At 36.1% G+C, this 22,481-nt stretch overlaps 3 protein-coding genes across 3 annotated transcripts; 2 read left to right on the forward strand and 1 right to left on the reverse strand.

The window, feature by feature from the left end:
- Positions 1 to 706: 706 nt before the first annotated feature.
- Positions 707 to 1,162, reverse strand: LOC131646033 (protein MAIN-LIKE 1-like). The gene has a single exon (XM_058916208.1). The coding sequence runs from the start codon at positions 1,160 to 1,162 to the stop codon at positions 707 to 709; it is 456 nt and encodes a 151-aa protein (XP_058772191.1).
- Positions 1,163 to 8,938: 7,776 nt separating this feature from the next.
- Positions 8,939 to 10,737, forward strand: LOC131609700 (ferredoxin, root R-B1-like). Its single transcript, XM_058881487.1, has 2 exons — positions 8,939 to 9,093; positions 10,006 to 10,737. Exon 2 carries the CDS (start codon positions 10,014 to 10,016, stop codon positions 10,476 to 10,478), a length of 465 nt encoding a protein of 154 aa, XP_058737470.1. The 5' UTR covers positions 8,939 to 9,093; positions 10,006 to 10,013; the 3' UTR covers positions 10,479 to 10,737.
- A 1,069-nt stretch (positions 10,738 to 11,806) lies between these two features.
- Positions 11,807 to 18,882, forward strand: LOC131609709 (probable amidase At4g34880). The gene is made up of 3 exons (XM_058881499.1): positions 11,807 to 12,224; positions 12,371 to 12,553; positions 18,686 to 18,882. Exons 1-3 carry the CDS (start codon positions 12,115 to 12,117, stop codon positions 18,687 to 18,689), a joined length of 297 nt encoding a protein of 98 aa, XP_058737482.1. The 5' UTR covers positions 11,807 to 12,114; the 3' UTR covers positions 18,690 to 18,882.
- The last annotated feature ends 3,599 nt before the right edge of the window (positions 18,883 to 22,481 follow it).

Below are 22,481 nucleotides of genomic sequence, written 5' to 3' on the forward strand. Positions count from 1 at the left end.
GGCAGCGAGGAAGAACGTCCTCAGTGTGGTCCAACGGAGACTAATGAATATGCAAGATCTCCTATAGGCTGGCTTGAGTGGTATCTCACTGTAGTGGGGATCATGTAGGGGTGTGACATCGTGAAGTACCAAGTGATGTACATGTCGGTGCAACTCAAGTCTCTCTCTAATCTGGTCACCTGAGCCTCGTCAGGAACCATGTGATGCTCCCAGACTGCAAAGACCCCGTTTATCTGTCTGATAGTAGTCGAACTATCGCATGACGCGTTTTAGAAGATAACGAATAGTAATGGTCGCACTGGCACTCAACCATCCAGAATATAGGGCAACGTCATCCCTCATAACCGTCTCACAGTGAGCAGCATAGTAGTCGTATTGGATGTCCTTTACAGCCATGCATTCAAGAGAGTACCTGTAAGGATCCGACACCTGGTTCCCTCTGAAGGCACTAACACGGGGCATGGCCTTATTGTAGCCAGACACCTCTCCCCAGCCAATGATCATGGGGAATTATTGTACTATTCAACCCTGAAAATAAACACGGGGATCAAACATTATCACAAACATATAATAAACAACTTTGACAAAAAGTAGAATGATATAAAATTGTCACCACTAAGAGATAACAACTGCCACCCACATTCCTTGCCTTCCACATGTAGTCCTCTCCCAGTATATGGTAGTTGTACGTCAGTGTAGCCGCTTCTTAGTTGTACTCGTGGATACATGCGGCATCCGATAAGTAGCTCAGGTAAACGACATTTGTGTATGAGGAACTGGTGTCCATGAACAGCTGAGTGCCTAACAAAAATAAGAAGTAACATCTCAGCACCCGCTGTCTGTGTATGTCATCCTCTATTGGGTTATCAGCAGTCTGTTGTACCGCAAGGAACTCGGCTTCGTACTGCTGTGTCAAGAAGGAAAACCTCATGTGCGCGTTGCGGGTCCTCTCTACCTCCTCAAGCGCATCCACATGATCATCCCTGAGCTCGACAATATGAACCTCCCTCGCTTCCTCCTTGGTCAGCCTACCATTACCAAGAAGGGTTCCCCTGATAAGTATATGCAGGAGGCATGCGATGTCGTCAAGCGTGATTGTAATCTCACCATGTGGAAGATGGAATGACGAAGTCTCTGTGTGCCACCTCTCTGCAAATGCCATCAACATCCTATTATGTATCGTGTGGTACGCAATCTAACATAGGTCCTTCAGGCAAGACGTCTGCGGCGGAGGGCGTTTGTGAGGAACCCTCACCATCATCCTGATGCTTTCGGGATGAGGTAGTAGATGTGGAAGGCCCCTCAGCTGGGACGGATGTAACAGGTATATCTGTTGTAACGGATGTATCAGGTGCATCTGTTGGAATGGCGGATCCATCTGTAACCTATGACAGTATCTGCATTCGTGCACGTCACACAGAGGCATGTTGTACAGTCCTCCCAAATATAATGCGGTATGGATGGTCGGCCATAATAATAAAATTGAGTTAAATGCAATTTAATTATTGAAAAGAAAAGAAAAAAATTTACTTTCGTAGATGCAAATACGGAACTCTTTCGTAGATGTATCTATGGAACAAGCTAACATTTTAAAAAATTGGGTTTATCCCGTAGTTGCATATACGGAACTACCTAACATTTCATTTGTTCCGTAGATACACCTATGGAACATTTTTAAACTCCAAGGACGCAACAACGATGTCTCTCACTGTTCCAGTGGATTAAAACCCCTCATTTTAGCGGCTTGATCGTCTGTTTTACACATCCAAAAATACCCACATTGTCTCTAAACTATGTTTCTAAAACTATCCAATCATTTCTACACCTAAAAATTGAATTCTAACTCTATTACGGGAAAACTCGCAAATAACTCAAAAAGTAAAACACTTACCGATTAAATTGAGTTTTGAAGGATACAAAGTCTGTTGATCGTTGATGTTGATGTTCCCTGACAAATTCTTGAGAAAACAACGAAGTTTGGCGAAACTTTGATTTTAGAGGTTAGAGAGATTGAGAGAGTAGAAGTTGGAAGAATGATGGAGGAGAAGAGTCTGGCACGAGTTTAACATCAAATTGTTCCGTAGATGCATAACTGGAAGAATTTCGTAGATGCACCTACGAAACAAAACAACTTTGAAACAACTTTGCTAGGCGTGATTCACGATTGAGCTTCTTGTGTTTAGAATGTTTTGCATAATTTTTGTACTTAGGATTAGTTTCATTTTCATGTTTTCGTTGTAGGATTGTGCTAAGTATTTACTTTGTTCGTACGTTTTTGTTGATACGTATAATTGTTTCGTTTTTCCAAATCTTGTTGATTCATGATTCGTTGGATTTTTACTTTTGCGATTTGAGTGTTTGGCCTTGTTTGAGGACAAACAAATTCAAGTTGGGGAGAGTTTGATAAGTGCCAAAATGTAGTTATTTTGTGTATGTAAATAGTAGCACTTATCGATACTTTTTGTTAATACTGATTGAATAATTCCCCGTTTTCGTATAAAATTCGTATACTTTGTGAATAATGTATTTTCATATACTTTTATACCGTTTGATAGTTTTTGTATCTTTTTGTGTATATTTTTGCATATTCAGAGCCTTGAGGAATAAAGCGTCGAAGACACTGCTGCAAGCGCAAAGTTGGAATAAAGAATAAAGTTCTAGTGTAGGGCGCGTCGCGCCCAAAGAGGGTTCATCACGCGGCCTGGGAGAAAAAGAATAAATTCTGGCAGATTGTAGGGTGCGTTGCGCGAACTAAGGGCACATCGCGCGTGCTAGGGTGGTTTGGTCCATTAGTGAGAGGGATCGCACGCTATTTGGGCACGTTGCACGCTCTGCGATTTTAGTTTTTGTATAAATAGATAAAATCAGATTTTATTAGGTTTTATCATATATTCTTTGACAAAGTTGAGCTCTGATCTATTCTTTGTAGTTAGAGGTTCAAACAACACTATTGGGTGGTTCATCATGTCGATTGAGTGCGGGTGGTCTCCGATTGTGCCGACAACACGAGAAGTTTTCATTTGTTCCTCTTCTTCCCTGTGACCCATTCCAATGGTGGGGTATGTATGTATATTTTTCCTCTCTTGTATGTACATTTGTTGATATTAGGATCATATATATTTTTTCTTTACAAATCATTATTGGTGTTGTTCTTGATCTTTTTGCTTAAATGTTTCGGGTTTGTGTTGTTGCAGAAATGGACATCATAGATCTTGATTAGGAATGATATTTGTTAGTTTCTAAACTCTAAACATAGATTTAAGGCTAATAATTGTAATGGGTATCGAGTTTAATGTCTCGGTGTTGTTCGTGTCGGTGGAGAAACCGCTGATGTTAATAGTACGGTTGAGCTTTCGTCGGTGTTGCATAAATGAACATTGATCTGGCGTTTAGCATGATGCCCGGTGAGTGTGTTGCGATAAGCTCTTCAGATTTAAGTATTTGACGGGTTGAGTAGAAATACGATTCCTGATTGAATTCTCTGAAGCTACAATAAATTGTTTATTTGCATTTATTTACTTTTCCCGCATTTACTTTTCGTAACCCAATCATGAAATTTAGAACGTGAGATAGTTGAACGGCAGTTTTTCTCTACCAATCTTTGTGGACTACGATACGATATAACCTATATCACCCAGTAATAATAAACCTAATACATTTTGCTTGCCATTTCAACACCTAACGTTTCATTTGTTCCGTTGATGCACTTACGGAACGTTCTAAAACTCCAAGGACACAACAATGGTGTCTCTCACTGTTCCAGTGGCTTAAAACCCCTATTTTGGCGGCTTGATCGTCCGTTTTACACATCCAAAAATACATATATTGTCTCTAAACTATGTTTCTATAACTATTCAATCATTTCTACACCTCAAAATTGAATTCTAACTCTATTACGGGAAAATTCAAAAATAACTCAAAAAGTCAAAAACTTACCGATTAAATTGAGTTTTGAAGGAGACAGAGTCTATTGATTGTTTATGGTGATGGTCCCTGATGAACTCGTGAGAAAACAATGAAGTTTGGCGGAACTTTGATTTTAGAGGTTAGAGAGATTGAGAAGTAGAAGTTGGAATGGGAAGAATGATGGAGGAGAAGAGTCTGGCACGAGTTTAACATCAAATTGTTCCGTAGATGCATAGCTGGAAGAATTTCGTAGATGCACCTACGGAACAAAACAACTTTGAAACAAAAAAAAGGTGCTTCCGGAGGTACGTCTACGGAAGCAGAGGCATTTTTGGCAACGCGCATGGTGCATGAGAGACTCAGAGGGTGGGGTTAGAGATTCTCAGATTTTTTATAAATAGAGAAATTAAAAATAATTATTAAAAACTTACATACATAACCGCGAATCATTCAAATCTTAATAATATCATCTAATTTAACAATATCTACTTTTGCTAAATAAGGTGAGATGTGAAGACTTAATGATAGAGATTTATTTATAGTGTATATGAAGTATGTTTTTTTTAGAGAATGTTTTGTGAAAAAAATAAAAAATATGGTCAGACAATAACCATTAAAATTATTTGATGATGGTGGAGGAAGTGGATTCGACAATCACAAGATAATGTTCAAAGACAAATTTTTTAGATAAAGCATGTCTTTGTTTTAAATGAAACTTGTTTATTTGATTGGTCAACTCTTCGTATTAAAATTGAAGATGGTGAACCACATTGTTTGGTTGAAGATCAAGTGGTGGATGAATTAAGAAACTCTTGGATTGATGTGATGATTGTTAAATTATTGGGGAGATATACGATTTCCTTACCATCTGCAATTAGCTAAGGTTTTATGGAAACATGTGTGACTCGCCTCTAACTGAGGGAATCTCTCTTAACTGAGGGGTTTTATCAAAAATAATGATAATTCTAAAGCACTTTGTCCTTTATAAGCCCTCGTGTTTAAGGGAATGTGTAGTTATATATTTGTAAAGGCCCATGACAAGGTAGTACGAAATCAACCCCCATGAGGCAATTGCCCAAGAATATAGTACTAAAATATCCTCCTGATGAAAAATATGGGGGATTACATGTGCATAATATGTAACTACATCTTTATTAGGTCTTAGTCACAATTTCATAAGAAATAGGTAGTCAACAACTTTCCAGTCAAAGTGGAGCGGTTACCATTTCTTAAGAGTCCCGTAAATTTAAGCCCATAATCCTCTATAAATACCTCAACTCTATGATTGAGGAGATAACTTAGAATATACACAAAATACCCTAAGAATACAGAGTTTCTCACCTCACATGAGTTTTCTCTCTCTATAGCCAATGACACCATTGAACATAGTTTCTCACCATCGTGAGCAAGCCTTAAAGCATGAAAAATTCTTAAAGCCTCTAGCTTCCCCTACTAGCATAAGGGTGTCATGCATCTGTATTTTTTTCACAAGTATAGTGGGCCCCGGTAAAACTGACTTGGTCACACCTTCCATTATCATCATCGTTCATACATTCACTAAAGCCTCCACTCATAGCTTTCACCGTTCGCAATCATGGTTTCCAAGAGGGCACAATCTCCCGCACATGAGGATATTGGAGATAACATTGATCCCAATACCATATTGGAAATACGCGCCCCAACGGACAAATTGCACCGTCATAATTAAAATCTAGAAGACAATATCCACAATAATGCTAACAAGAGGCTACCTCCACAGAGGAGATAGAAATATTGGATCACTATCCACTTTTATATGAAATATAGGAAACACCTACTTCCAAAGGCTTCAAGCGTCCCCCGTTGTGCTCCAGTTCGTAACTAGTCGACATATGAGTACGTCTGCTACTAGCCTATTTAACATTAAACAGGGCCCATCATAGTCATTAAGGGAATACCTTATTTTTTTAATGAAGCCACCATAAGGGTCGTCCACATGAACCAATAAATTTTTATGGGAGAATTTCATAATGGTCTCAAAACAGGGCACTTCAATGAGTCCCTCACCTAAAGGCCAACATCTTCATTAGTTTAGGTGGTCATAGGGGGGCAAAATGCTACATAAAAGACAAAGAAAATAATGTTGAAAAGAAGGCTCAAGACGTAAAAGAGCGTGGTCTTATTGTCAAAGGCTCCCAACATTCGCGAAAGAACAACTACACCTTGCCTATCAGGGATAAGCTACGTTTAAGCGACCGAGAAAGGTTATGCAGAGATTTACGCCCCTAAACACTCGTTGTGAATATATGTAGTGGGAGGTTCTTCACTTACATGATATCCTTTCCCATTCAATTCTAAAAGCGGGTGTTATGCGACATGAGCTTGGAAGATGGTCTAATTTTTATAAAGTTACTTTGGATTTTGGCTAAGATCTCTTCTGCAGACTTGGCATTAGCATAAACATTCCCAGATTAATTTTTATTTCATCCTTTAACTTTGATTTTTAAAAATTTTAACTTTCTGTCAAGGATGTACATGGGACAACCAATAATTTTTGTATTCCAAGTTTGAGCAATAAGGTCATGACAGTCTTTATGCAAAGTCTATATTTACATGAATTTAAATTGAGAGACAAAGTGAATACCATGCACCATGAAAGTTAAAATAATAGGAAAGTGGCCAGACTTACATTTGGTGAGATTATCACATGAGACATTAGAACATTTATCAATCCAATTGAAATTTCACACAATTGTATCAAGTCTCTTCCTAATAAGAGCTTTACATCTACGACCATTGGTCCAAATGAAGTTGTTGCCTAAATTAGGCATGTTTACATATTGATTAGAATCATATCAAGTGAAGAATTCCTCCATTGGAATTTTGATAGGAAAATGAGAACCATGGTATTCATTAGATCGAATGATTGCATTAAAGTCACCAATGAAGCACCAAGGAATGTCAAGGATGACAAGAACAAGATTTTCCCACATATTTCTTCTATGAATGTAATTGGTATAGGCATATATATCAGAGAAGCAAAAATAATGTTATGACTAGTGAAGTCGAATAAAACTTGTTCATCATCATAATTCAAGACAATTGGATTGAGACCCTCTTTACAAAAGCACACGGGTTAGGAAGAAGGTTAGTTCTCTCATTCATTGCAGATAGTTTGAGATTGAGATTCTTAAGCCATTTATTAGCAAATATATTTAAATTCATCCAAGGCTCATCAAGGAAAATAATATCAAGTTTGTTGACAAAATAAGTCTTTTATGGGTAAGTCTAGAAAATGAATTTACAAATGCCTCTTATATTCCAAAAAATGCACTTAACGAGGAAGGGTTGGCAGGACTATGTGATAACATAGTAATGGATTTACCTTTGGGGGAATTTTTTGTTTATTTTCTTCTTGGAAGTCACCACTTTGAAACTGTCATTCTCTTGGTCTTCTTCTGGATTTTTTAAATTGGCCCAAGAGATCTTTAAGAATCGTTGAACCATGACAAAATTCAATTCCGTCTGAGTTTCTAACACTCTTTCATCTTGATGTGTGGCATCAACAAATTCAAAATATGAACTACTAGAGGAATCTAATACCTCGGTGTCACGGGGTATGATATGCTTGACCACACTACTAGGCCCCCCTATATTATCTCCTACTTGTTTCTTGTTTGACAAGTTTACTACCTCAATGCAAGGTACTTTCTGTTTTTCCATATATACTTTTTTCAATTCCTTTTTCGAATTGGATTTTGACTTGTCCTGATCCTGCACTTTTTTTCTATTAAAATTTTCCAAAAAATGGCCTATACAACTACATAAGTTGTAGAAGTCGTGAAGTATCTCGTATTCTAGCTCAACTTTTCCCACCAAGAATTTGTATTTGAGCTCTTTCATGAAGTCCAGACCAACCAACATTCTTACACAGTGTCTAAATGCCCTCCCAAAAGAAGGTTAATTGGAGGTCAAGTGTATTAGAGTATCAATGTCACTTGCAATAACAAAAAAGATCTTAGGTCTCCAATATTCCTAGGACAAACCATAAAAGTGAATCCATACTTGGGCTAAGGTTTCGTTAAAGGTTGAAAAGACAAAATCCCTATTCCAAGGTGATAATTTTAAAATATTAGGATTTACATTTCAAGAGTGTACAAGCCTAGCCCATTTGACAATGGAGATGTCTACTTTATCACCCTTCATTCACAGAACCGATAGCTGACTTAATGAGATGTTACAAACATTATTCACCGCATTAACCAACAATTTTGTGACTTTTGATAATTTTTTTCATCGATGTTGGTGATAATAAGTGGAATAGTGTCTTTTTAGAGAATAATGCTTGAAAGATGAGATCATACATGTTGGAAAGACAATAAAAAAGATGGTCAATATTGTAGGCCAACACTATTTACATTGGAGTTCTTTCATTCGCCAAAATATTTCTGAACTTCAAAATAGTTTGGTGGGCTTTAAAATTATTTTAAAAAATACAAAATTGAATTAAATCAATTTAGAAAACACATAAATCCTAAATCAAATTAATTTAAATATAACTTTATGTCTAATTTTATTTATTTTTTAATAAACAATTTATATCTAGCAACATATTTATTTTTTTATTTTCTAATTTTTTTTAAATTTTATTTATTTATATAACTTTATCACGACATAATTCTTTTCTACATTTAAAAATAATTAATGAATCTTTAATTTTTTATTTTTTAATTATAAAAAAATAAAAATTATAAAACCAAATTAATTTTAGAAAACACATAAATAAATCCTAAATCAAATTAATTTAAATATAACTTGATATATAATTTTATTTATTTAACTTTATCAGATCATAACTCTTTTATACATTTAAAAATAATTAAAGCATCTTTAATTTTTTTGTTTTTCAATTATTTAAAGAATAAAATACTATTTAAATAATTGATTGCCCAAAAATACAATATTTGGGGAGTTTATTTTCAAACTAGAGTATATTCGATTTATTTGTTTCCGGAAAAAGGGTACTATTGAAAAAAACAAACTAGTAGTTCATTGAACCCTGGAAAGGGCAGGTGAAAGCGAAAGACAATATAAACACAAACTCTCTCCCTTTGTGTTGTGTCCCGCCGAAGTCTCAAAAGGTCACTTTCCACTCTCCAATATAACTCCTTCCCCTCACTTCTTTCTCTTTCACTTCATCAACAAACCGTAAGCGTCTCTACTCCCAATTTCTTTCCTATACTTTTCGATTTCGATTTATTCTCTATATGCGGTTTATTTGATCCCTAATATCATAGATCACACAATTTAGTTGATGTTTTTGATTGTTTGTTTGTGATCTACACCTTGTAAGGGTTTTAGTTTTGTATCCCCATGGTTTGGTGTTTTTTTTTTATTGTTAATATATACCTTAGTGATACTGTATTTTTATACCGTATTTGGTACCATCCTGATTCCAGTGATTCTGAATAAGATATACTTTTCTTTATAACTAGGCTAAGATACAATTTTTGATCATTAGGTTAAGAGTTAATAAGATACAATTTTTGATAACTAGGTTAAGAGTTTCAAAGAAAACTTGAGGGGAAGAAATTGCAAAAGAGTAATGTGAAATTTATCCTTGATTATATATTTTATTGTTCTAGTACACTCCGTCTTAAATTTAACCTAGACAAAACAACTAGGGGAGTAGGGGTCCTATTTTGCCATGGTATAGCAGTGACAAATCTAGTACGAGGAGGTATGGTTTAACCGTGACAAATGTATTATGAGGTTCTATTTAGTCACAGTTTTTTCGTGATAAATTTGAGGTCTTTTGCGGTAGACCATGTTGCACAACCTCAAAGACGACTCTGATTAATGAGTAAAATTTGTTAGAGTCAAACCTTTTTGAAATATTCATACTTGCAGACCTATTTAAGAGCATCCTACATATACAAAGACTAATTTGACATATTGTGAAGGTTTACTTTTAAATTGCCTTTGATTCACATTGTTGTTTGTCTTTTTTTTTTCTTCTTATTTATATTGGTGAGCTTTGGTGCTGTAAGATTCACATAGTTGTTTTTTTTATGTGGTTTTAATTCTAAAAAGATGTTGTCTATACTAATTTTGATTCAGGTTTTAAAATGTCGGTTGTGAATATGTCGACCATGACTCTTCCAACAGCTTCATTGTACGGAAAAGCGCCCTCTCGTGCATCTTGTGCTCTTATAAAGAGTCCATCAACTTTGAGATCTGTGAAGAATGTGTCCAAATCATTTGGACTAAAATCTTCCTCATTTAGAGTATCTGCAATGGCAAAATACAAAGTGACACTGATTGGACCAGATGGTAAAGAAAACGTCTTTGATGCCCCCGACGACGCTTACATTCTGGATTCAGCTGAGGAGGCTGGAGTGGAGCTACCTTACTCATGCAGAGCTGGTGCATGCTCTACTTGTGCTGGCCAATTGGTTTCGGGTTCGGTGGATCAATCTGATCAGTCTTTTCTCGATGACCAGCAAATCGAGAAGGGTTATCTTCTCACATGTGTTTCGTACCCGAAATCAGACACTGTGATTCACACTCACAAGGAGGAAGCACTCTACTAAGTGATTTTCGCATTTTATTAGTTTTTCTATGCTTGCTTTGGTTATGTGTCAAGTAGCTGGTTATTGTGAAACTTTGTTGGTGTTTGTGTAACTTATTGAATCATTTTAGGAAATAAGGAAAGGAAACAAGCCATAGGACATAAGTTTGTTTTCTAAAATTACAATAATGTTGGTAGCTTTGTTTGAATGGATTACATAGTTTGATGCATTAAACGATTTCTTCTCAAGAAAGTTGAGAAAGTGAGAAGTTTGTCCATAAGTCTTCTTTCTCTCTAGTGTCAATTATGCAGTAGTAAAATAGTTTCGCACTATAGACAAGAATGTTTTTCACTATTGAATCAACAAGTTGTATCATATTTCATTTGATATAATGATCAAAACCAACTTGTGTATGATGCAAAAGTTGAAAAAAGAAGTATACATCATATTGAATGTTATATGATAATAAACTAATGACATTTAAAAAATAGTTTGCAATTAATATAAATTTAATTTTATAACATTTTTTTGTGAGAAAATTTTCTAATAAAAATAACTTGAAAAATGATAAAGCGGTTTATTAAGCTTATGAAAACACTGTCTTTGGTCTAAACCATAAATTTGAGTGAAGTTAATATTTTTGAGGAAGCTAATAGCAACTCTGAAAAAGCAAATGAGGTTATTTTGGCTGAACTTAATGAAAATCTAACTCACTACATGTAAGTGAGGTTATTTAGGTTGAACTTAATGGAGGCTTGAAGAAGCTTCATGTTGTGAAAACAAAAATGAAGATACAATTAGAACAGGAGGACATGTTTCTTTCATGTCAGCTTGGATGTAGACCTAGTTATCAATACAGTGTTGATAAAATTGTAGATTTCGGTCCGTGATTTGTTACATGAAGAGATGTTATTGTTATGGTAGAAAGCGAGACGAAAGGACAGCAAATAGAAAGACTGAAGGGGATCGAACCCTGTACCTCCCGCATGCAAAGCGGGCGCTCTACCATTTGAGCTACATCCCCTTATTGCTTATGGTATTGTGTATCTACTATCTATCCAATCTACTATCTATCCAATACTAAAATGTTGCCCAAACTTACTATCTTACCCTTCCATCCAAATTTTCTTACACTGGAAAAAGGCTATCTAAGTAATTAACAAAATAAATATTGATCCATGCCAATTGTATGCTTCTCATTGGTCTATTCTAAAAAGTGATGTACTACCATTTGACTTCTTTTGCAAATTTCGTTTCCCTCCCAAAAGATTGATACCCCGTTCCTCTGCAAAGGTCACTTCACATTTTGCAAAATGGACAAAACCAAAGCATAGCAGCCACATGTACTACTTTCTCTTCTCTCTCTTCTCTCCCTATCCTTTCTCTCTATCGTGTTCTCTCATCTTTTTCCCCAAACCCTAGACCGCCGCCGTCCCCCTTTCTTCACTTTGTTTTCATGTTTCCATGGCTACCAAACATCTCTCATTCTCCTTTTGACGAACCACCCTCCCCTAGGCTTGCAATTTTAACATTTTTGCCGTTAATATTAAGCCATGCTTCAATAATCACATAATGCAATTTTATCTATTCGCTTCTGATATTGAATTTGAAATCATCTGTATGTAGCTTTAGATCTGCAATTTCAGTGGCAACTAATATGGTTGCAGATTCTTTGGGGACAGAAACAGATGGATCTATCATTTTTCTAGCTGATCACAACTCAGTAGACGGGATCAAGCCGACTGTTGTACTCACTAGCAGGGATGGGTAAGTGCAGCAACTTTTGGTGTGTTTACAACAACCTTGCAGACATTTTTAATATAAATGACTAATTTGAAACAAAAAAAAAAAAAAAGATAAAATGACCTGCTCTAACTATAAATTAAGTTAAATGTATGTATTTTTTACTACAGGCCAATGCGCAGGACAGTTTCAGATGCAGTTCATGTGCTTGGAAAGTTTATACCTTCAGGTAGTTATAAGCAATTCCTCAATAAACAAGGGCTTAAAGGAAAGATAGTAGGTGTTTTGAGGAATCCATCTTTGGTTGGATCAAATGTCACTTCCATATTTGAAGATCATATCAACGTGTTAAGGTAAAAAATACAATATAGTTCATAACACTATCTCACTATGACACTTTATCTATTGCAAATTCATAACACTGAGATTATGTGTATTTTATTTGCAAATTGAAGAGAAAGAACATTGGTGGATAATTTGAAAGTATAAAATGTTAAGCCAAAATGTTAGTCACAATTTTGTAATTATTATAATTATGTAAATACATGTTAGGCCCAAACGAATCATGAAGAAGTCAGCATGGCTAAAAGACTACATTCATTAGTTAGTTAAATTAAGTTTTATTCTTCAAGTGGCTTAGGCCCATTAAGTTTTATATTCCTCCAAGTGGCTTAGGCCCATTAGTCTAGTCTTCTTCTAACCCTAGTATTTATATTGTAAGAGTGGCTTATGAAAAGATATATGAAATCAGACTTTTATTTCTCTTTCTTGTTTTTACGTTACTTTTCCTTGTGTGTGTTCAATGGTGAAACCCTAATAGGTTTAGCTGCAGAATTCTAACCCTATCATTGGTGCTTTCATCCCTTTCCTCAATGCCTCCTAAACCCTCTAACCCAACCCCCAAAGACCTTGAGGAGTCTATCTAACACACAAACCTCCGTTTGGATGACCTCATCCTCTCCAACAAATTTCTTGAATCAACCATGGAATCAAACAACCAGTCCATTACGGAGCAGCTGGATCAGATGGACAACAATCTTGAATCTCGTTTGACAGCGAGTTTTGCCGAACTCAGCTCCCTCATGACTCAGCAAGTGAGTCAACTTTTTGCCACTATGACATCCGCTGCACAGCCGCCTACATCCGCTGCACAGCCGCCTAGATCTACAGCAACAGGTATTTCTAATAGCATTTTAACACCAGCCAGCTCTGAAAATGTTGTTATTAGTACCTCTTTTCCTCTCTTACATGTACCACTACCTGTTAGCCAACCACTTTATCACGGCAGTTCATCAAACCACCAACTCTCCACACCACCATCACCGCCATCTCTCTCATTTCCCCAAACACAACCCACTGTCCAACCCTTACGCCCTCCTTTTTCAACCTATCAAACCTCACCTTTTCTTAACCAACCTAACCAACCAACCCAACAATCACACCTTTTTCCCCCATTTTTGCAACAACCTACTCAACCCCAACATTCCGCTAGACATCCTAAAATTGAACTCAGCGTGTTTGACGGTTCTAATGCTTTGGAATGGCTGTTCCAATCAGAACAGTTTTTTGGGTTTTATAACATTCCTATTGAAAATAGACTACCCATGGCTGCTTTCTATATGCGCGGAGACGCCCTCGGCTGGTACAAATACATGTTCCAAAACCAACAATTAACAGATTGGAACAGTTTCGCAAGAGCTCTCGAATTGCGTTTTGGGCCATCGACCTACGAGAATCATCAGGCCCAACTCTTTAAATTACGGCAACATGGTTCGGTGGCAGAATATCAAACCAACTTTGAAAGAATTGGTAACAGGGTGATTGGACTACCACCCGAAGCTATGCTGAATTGTTTTATATCCGGGCTGATTCCAGAAATTAGGAATGAAATTGCAATACATCAACCATATTCCATTTCCCAGGCAGTGGGGCTTGCAAAGCTAATAGAAGCCAAACTCAAAGATTCGAAAACAAAATTCATTAAACATCCTCCCAGCGGTCCTTCATTTCCCCACCCACCCTCACAAACAATTCCAAAACCTAACACCACCAACCCTCTCAACCCTCCTGTCCCTTCTACACCAACTAGTACAAATGGAAGCAATTCGACAAATCGCTTCCCAATTCGCAGAATAACAGCGGCACAACGCGAAGAGCGTAGAGCTAAGGGACTTTGTTTTAATTGCGATGAGAAGTTTATTCCGGGCCATCGCTGTGCTGCTGGAAAATTCCTCTTACTAATGATTGATGAGGACAGTCCTAGTAACAATGAGAACGACAACGAAGGTTCCGAAACAGTTGATGATGTTAGCCATTCTGAAGAAACATACTTCCAGCTCTCCCCACAAGCCATTAGTGGTCAACTTTCCCCAAAGACTTTGAAATTTAAAGGCATTTTGGATGGGTTAAGTGTCACTGTCCTCATTGATACGGGGAGCACCCATAACATCCTTCAACCACGCATTGCTCAACATCTTAAAATTCCTACAAAACCTATTCCTAACTTTTCGGTCATGGTGGGTAATGGTTCTCAACTTAATTGCTCGGGTATATGCCCTGAAGTGCCTATTACTTTGCAACAACATTTATTTTTTATCCCCTTCTACTTACTACCTATAGAAGGCGCTGATGTTGTTTTGGGTATGCAATGGCTGCGAACTCTTGGGCCGCTCCTTGCTGACTTTTCCATTCCTAAGATCTCTTTTACATATAACCAGAAGGAAGTCACCATTACTGGTGAACCTAAAACGACCCCATCCCACTCATCCTACCAACAATTCTGCCACTTGCTCCATACAGACTCTATTGCTTCCATACACCTTTTACTATACCATCCTAACAATGTTTCCCCTTCCAACCCCGATTTCACTACCAATCACACTTCTGCACTAGACTTCCCTCAACCTACTCTACCTCATGAAATCCAAACTGTCCTAGAAAACCATTCAGCTATTTTTCAAACACCCAAAGGCCTACCCCCTTCCAGAATGCACGACCACCACATACCACTCAAACCAAATTCCGCCCCAGTTAATGTAAAACCATACCGATATCCCCACTCACAAAAAGAAGCCATGACCGCAATTATATCAGACATGTTACGAGACGGCATCATTAAACCCAGCAATAGCCCATACTCTTCCCCTGTCTTACTCGTAAGAAAAAAAGATGGAACATGGAGGTTCTGCGTCGATTACCGTGCCCTAAATGCCATAACTATCCGTGACCGTTTTCCCATACCAACCATCGATGAACTCTTTGATGAGTTAGGTTCTGCTTCTTTGTTTACAAAGATTGACCTCAGGTCAGGCTATCACCAAATTAGAGTAACACCAGAAGACACACACAAGACAGCATTTAGAACCTTTGATGGGCACTATGAGTTTTTGGTAATGCCCTTTGGGCTGACTAATGCTCCTAGTTCCTTTCAAGCGACGATGAATGATCTACTGCGCCCCTACCTACGTCGGTTTGTTTTAGTTTTTTTCGACGACATTCTAATTTACAGTTCCTGCCTAGCTGATCATGTTCATCATTTGACATTGATTTTAACTTTACTTTCTACTAATCAATTTTTTGCTAAACTGTCAAAATGTGTGTTTGCTGTTTCAAAGGTTGAGTATTTAGGTCATATTATCTCAGCTAACGGTGTAACCCCAGATCCATCGAAAATTCAAGCGGTTTTGGACTGGCCAAGGCCACGTTCTCTCACGACACTCAGGGGTTTTTTAGGCCTCACCGGCTTTTATAGACGATTTGTTCGTCACTACGCCTCTCACGCCGCTCCACTCACCGATTTGTTACGTTTCACTAAATTTACATGGAGTACAACAGCAGATACAACTTTTACAACATTAAAGAAAAAAATGACTGAAACTCCCGTGCTCGTCCTTCCTGATTTCTCAAAGACCTTCATTCTGGAAACTGATGCTTCAGCAGTGGCTATCGGAGCAGTCCTTTCTCAAGACAACCATCCCTTGGCGTTCTTCAGTAAGAAAATGTGTAACAGAATGCAAGCTTCTTCAGTTTATGTCCGGGAGATGTATGCAATTACGGAAGCTGTTAAAAAATGGCGTCAGTACTTAATCGGCCGACATTTTCATATATTCACTGACCAAAAGAGTTTGAAAAATTTATTGGTCCAGACAATACAAACTCCAGAACAACAAAAGTGGGCTTCAAAATTACAAGGTTTCAGTTTTGATATTTTCTACAAACCTGGCAAGCACAATCAGGTTGCCGATGCCCTCAGCCGCAAACACACAGAAGACGAAGCCTTATTTTTCTCCATCTCGTCCCCTATGCCCTTGTTACTCGAACGACTTCAACAGCACTACACCAAAGAGAAACATGGTATCGACCTATTAGCCAAATACAACTCAGATCCGAGTATGCAAGCACTATTCAGCTTTAAGAACAACATCCTATTCTACAAAGATAAAATCTACTTACCACACATTCCAGACATCAAAGAAGCAATCCTGCAAGAATTCCACGCCACTCCAGTCGCTGGACATTCAGGGTTCAAACCAACTCTTTCTCGAATTGCATCATCATTCAATTGGCCTGGTATGCACAAGGATGTTAAAACGTATGTTCAGAGTTGTTCCATTTGCCAGAAGAACAAGTACCTACCAAAAAAAAAACAAGGCTTACTACAAACACTTCCAGTTCCAGAACAAGTGTGGGAAGACATAACTATGGATTTTATAACCCACTTACCGTCTTCTTTTGGTCACACGACCATCTGGGTCATTTGTGATCGACTGTCCAAGTTTGTTCACTTTATTGCGTTGCCTACCCATTTCACTGCTAAAGATCTCGCATCCAGGTTCTGTTCTGAGATCTGTAGGCTCCACGGTTTTCCAAAAACAATCATTTCGGATCGTGACCCTCTGTTCCTCAGTGCTTTTTGGAAGGAACTATTTCGTTTACAAGGAACAATCCTGAAACATAGTACTGCTTACCACCCGGAAACCAATGGACAAACAGAAGTGGTCAATAGAAGCTTAGAGACTTACCTACGTTGTTTTACGAGTGATCAACCACGAAAGTGGTTCAGCTTTCTTCACCTTGCTGAGTTCTGGTACAATTCATCGCTTCATTCAGCAATCGGCATGACTCCTTTCGAAGCACTTTACGGTAGACCTCCACCTACTCTCATAGATTATACAAAAGGATGGTCAGAACACTCTTCAGTTGACTCAATGTTAACAACTCGACAAGAAATTTTAGAGACTGTGAAGGCTAACTTAAACAGAAGCAAAACCATCATGACGGAACAAGCTAACAAGAAACGAGTACACTGTACCTTTGAAGAGGGAACACTGGTTTTGCTTCGTTTACAACCGTATCGACAGACCTCGGTAACGAAACGCACGTCGCAGAAGTTGTCACCTCGTTACTTCGGCCCCTTCAAGGTGTTGCGCCGAATCGGGATGGTATCGTACAAGCTGGATCTCCCACCGTCGTCCAAGATCCATCCGGTAATCCATGTCTCACAGCTCCGCAGATACCATGGATCGAACCCTTCTCTCGATTTTCTTCCTCTTCCACTTGACTTAGTTCCTGAAACACATGCACAATCGATCACAAATCAGAGATCTGAGGAGGAACAAATCGTTTCATCAACAGAGAGAGAGCAAACACCTTACCAAACTAGCCGAGTTGCTTTGGACGAAAGAGAGGACGAAGTTCTACAGAAAAATACTACAGAAACAATGGAAGTATATGGAAAGGAAGGGGAAAATGCAATGAACTCTGAGGAAGGAAGAGGAAAAGTTCCAACGGAGACACTTATGAAACACAACTCTCTTTCTGCATCGGTTAATGACAAACCGTGTACCTTGGGAACTCAAGTACACATGGCTCGAGACAAGTACATGCAACCCAATGCATCTTGTACACCGTTGGATTTGCAACGGACACCTTTCTCTGCCTACTCATCCAACACGTCACGCACCAGCTGTATCCCACCTGTTTTACCAGCCAACAGTTTCCCAATACCGCGTGGTCCCACTATTAACTCTGCTCCTTCACATTCCCCATCAAACCCTAATCTTGAGAAGACACATGGGCCTAACCGTGAAGACAACCTTGTGGACAAGGTTTTTGCTGGGCCGGAAAGTAGTGTTAGGCCCAAACGAATCATGAAGAAGTCAGCATGGCTAAAAGACTACATTCATTAGTTAGTTAAATTAAGTTTTATTCTTCAAGTGGCTTAGGCCCATTAAGTTTTATATTCCTCCAAGTGGCTTAGGCCCATTAGTCTAGTCTTCTTCTAACCCTAGCATTTATATTGTAAGAGTGGCTTATGAAAAGATATATGAAATCAGACTTTTATTTCTCTTTCTTGTTTTTACGTTACTTTTCCTTGTGTGTGTTCAATGGTGAAACCCTAATAGGTTTAGCTGCAGAATTCTAACCCTATCATACATCTATTGCTTGCTTAAGTTTATTGAGTTTTATAAATTTTGCTTCTGCAGATAATACTATTACTGTTCACTCTCACATCAACAGATTTCACTTGTCCTGGATTTCTATTTTATAGCAAGAAAAACATCTTTCATCTCTTTTAAGTACAGCAGGGGATGGCTACTTTCAGCACCTATCAACTTCAGCAAGCTAGCTATGAGTGTTTACGTTTTTCAATGTAGGCATAGGTTTGCTTCTCAATTTTATTATGAACCATAATGTTTAGATCAAACTATGGTATGATCCTTTTGGTTATTATGAAAATGATATATACTTTGTTACTTTTACTACTTGTTGCAAAAAATATTGTTAAGTTTTTAAAACATTCTAAAGTTGCAGTTGACAAATGTGAGCAATAATAAATATATCCATTATTTCGATTTCTGTTCATCCCGCAACTCCTCATGTTGTAGATAACTTCATGGAGATCCATCATGCATTAAACCATCTTTAGGCTTTATTCAAGAGATAATGTACATTCTTTAAAGTCCTTTCTTTGTCATATGTTCAATGGCTGTAACAAAAGCTCATTTTTTGTGATGCATATTAGATTTCTAACTGGACGGACCTCTTAATGTTATCTGACTCAGTGCCGTAGTTCATTTTGGAACAAGAATTTCTAAAGAAATGGTGGAAGACTTCTGCAAATAGCACAGTTCAGCCTTCTGCACAATTATCTGTTGGAAACGGGGGAAGCCTTGACAAACCAAGTATGATCAGTGCCCAAAATTCAGGCCCAACAAATGGGAGGTTAATTTAACACTTTATTTCTTCAAAAGCAAACTCGGTTTGACATTGGCTATTTTATGATCTTATGATGATTATAGTTTACATGAATAAGCAAATCATACTTAAATTTTTCTTCAAATAGGCCAACTGCTGTTGTGTACCCTTCTAGAAGATAGTGAGTCTTCTTACTATCATTTGCTTAATATTTAGTTTATTTTCAATTTAGTTGATCAGTTCAAGCTCGCATAATAATATTGTAATGCTTTTGCTGTTTATATACAGGGAAGGGAGAGGGGCATATATTTTTCTGTTTCGAAGGCAAGGAGGGAAACGTATATGATTCTGTTTTGCAGGAGAATTATTTAATCATTTCCAGAGAGTACATGTGTCCCAAGCAAACTCTGTATTTTCTGCTATTTTTTCTAGGATATTTCAAATATCATATGCTATTATCATTAGTGTTCATAGGATATTTCCATCTCTGTGTCCTTTTTCTATGGTTTCTACCCTATTTCAAATATCATGTTTTAAATATCATTTGTTATTAATATTTGATTTGTAAAACAACATGTACTCTTTAATTTGTAAAACATGATAGATAATTAAATAGCATATACTCTTTAATTTGTAAAACATGAGATCTTATTATAATATGTTACAATAAGAAGATGAAGTGGTGAAATCAGAAATTATTGGCTGGCAAAGGTCAGCTCCTACTTAAATGCAAGCTTCTTATTTTTACAACTACCAAGAATATGGTTACTTTATAAAGGGCTTCAAACCTTGCTCTCAAAACTTTTGCCACATCTAACTGTTCCATTTACGTGTAAACTTTAGTTAAACATAAAAAAGAAACAACTGCTACAACAACATGAAAATAAACAGACACATTTTCCATACTTCTTTCATGTTTGACCATCATGAAATAACCTACTGCTGCACAAAAGTAATGTGTTGCCTTGGTAAAACCAAACCAATTCAAATTTGACTTGGTGCTATGGTTGCAAAAACTTACTACAAAATGTATGCGGATAACATAATTACTGTAACACATTCTTTTGCATACTTTCGCAAAATAACTACTACATTTAATCAATTCACTAACAAAATTCATTTACTAATGAATCACAAAAACTTAATACTAATATTTTAAAATTATATTTTTATGCTTAATTCTTTGTAAGTAATCTGCTAGAGATACTTGTGGATTCTATTTTTATATGTATTAAAATTCTATTTTTAATTTTAATAACATTAAAAATAAAATAATATTAAAAATAGAATTTACCTTACGGGTCACTAACAAGACAATATTTATTTTAATCAATCACATTATTTTAATTTAAGAGACAAAATCTTTATTTTTAAATTATTTTAATTTAAGAGACAAAATCTTTATTTTTAAATATTAATTTTTTCTCCATCTTATAATTATATTTTCTTCTTCTTTGTGTATGATTATTTATTATCATAAAATCTATATGATTATTGTTCATTTTAAAAAAATAAATCATTTAAAATTTTGAATTTATATCTAAAATTTTACATTTTTATTTGATATTATCTAAGTGTTATGACATTAAAACTCATTTACGTGTTATCACATTAACAAATATTTTGTTATTTTTTATATTTCGTGATTATTATTTGAAGAATCTAAATTATTACATCTTTTTTAGTAATTTATACAATATTATAATTAATAGACCCGTGCCCGCACGGGTCTCTTACTAGTTATACTATATTGCAAATTTTGCTAAGAGGTTGATGTGCATGCAAATGTCTCAACATCCATTTATTCTTTTTCTGGTTTGATGACATTCAATTCTCAACCTGAAGTTGATGCTTACAATTCTATTAATTATGATTCATTTAACTCATTAGAAATTTTGTTTTTATATTACTAATTATGATTATTTTTTATAATGCATGTATAAAATGTTATTTTGGATATTGATTCGTTGTATTTGGTTAGTAATTAATTGGTTTGTTACATTTTGTTAGTAATTAATTGGTTTGTGCGGACGCACTGATTTTTAAATATTAATAAACTTTTTTAAAGTTATTTTATTTTATTACTATTTAAAAATCAGTGCGTCCGCACAAACCAAATAATTACTAACAAAATATAACAAACCAATTAATTACTAACAAAATATAACAAACCAATATCCAAAATAACAAAATACATAATAAAACAATTGGGGTGGGTTCGAAGGTAGGTACTAGTGTCACCATTACCCGACTCGTCCTTATATTTTATAATTGGAGAAAACTCAAACCCAAACTCAATCAAAGAGGAGTTTCCCCCATTAAATTCGGAATGTTCAAATGGGTACCCTCCGCGAGTTTGGATTTTGTTGCAATGCCTATTTAAGTCTGACCAATATCATTCTCTAATATGATCATTCTACCCCCTTTCTATTTTATTTTCAATTTTTTTATTCCATTGTTTATCTCTCTTCCTCTTATCCTTTCTATTTTTTTTTGTTGTTTCTCTGCTTAATTATTTATTCTAACATAAATGATTTTTAAAATCAAGCATTTTAACAAATCAGTTTTAATTTTCAAATGTCAAAATTCACTTTATTGTGTTTGAAGTTAGTTGGTCTAAGGAGGGTCTCAGGAAATTTATGTGACACAAAAGTATCGTTCAAGTTGAAAGGAAAATTTTATTGGACAATGATAAGACATGCAATGTTGTACATGACAAAATATTTAGTGGTTATTTATCAACATGAGAATAAAGTCAGTGTAATGGATATAAAGACGTTGTATTGAATGTGTTGTAAGATTAGACAAAATAAAATTAAAAATGACAATATTATAGTGTTGAGGTAGCTCCTATATCTATAGTAGAAAATATTGTAAAAAATAAATTTACATCGGTTTGATTATATATAGAGCGAGAAGATATGTAGATTATGTTGTAAGAATAATATATAAGATAAAGATGAACCAAACTACTAGAGGTAGATAAAGATATAAAAAAAAGTATAAGAGAAATTAAGAAAGATATCAAAATTAGTTAATTGAGTAAAAATATAATTTTAGATTGAACATTATAAGAGAATTTGA

This window comes from Vicia villosa, linkage group LG1 (assembly GCF_029867415.1).
Source record: "Vicia villosa cultivar HV-30 ecotype Madison, WI linkage group LG1, Vvil1.0, whole genome shotgun sequence".
Classification (NCBI taxonomy): domain Eukaryota; kingdom Viridiplantae; phylum Streptophyta; class Magnoliopsida; order Fabales; family Fabaceae; genus Vicia; species Vicia villosa.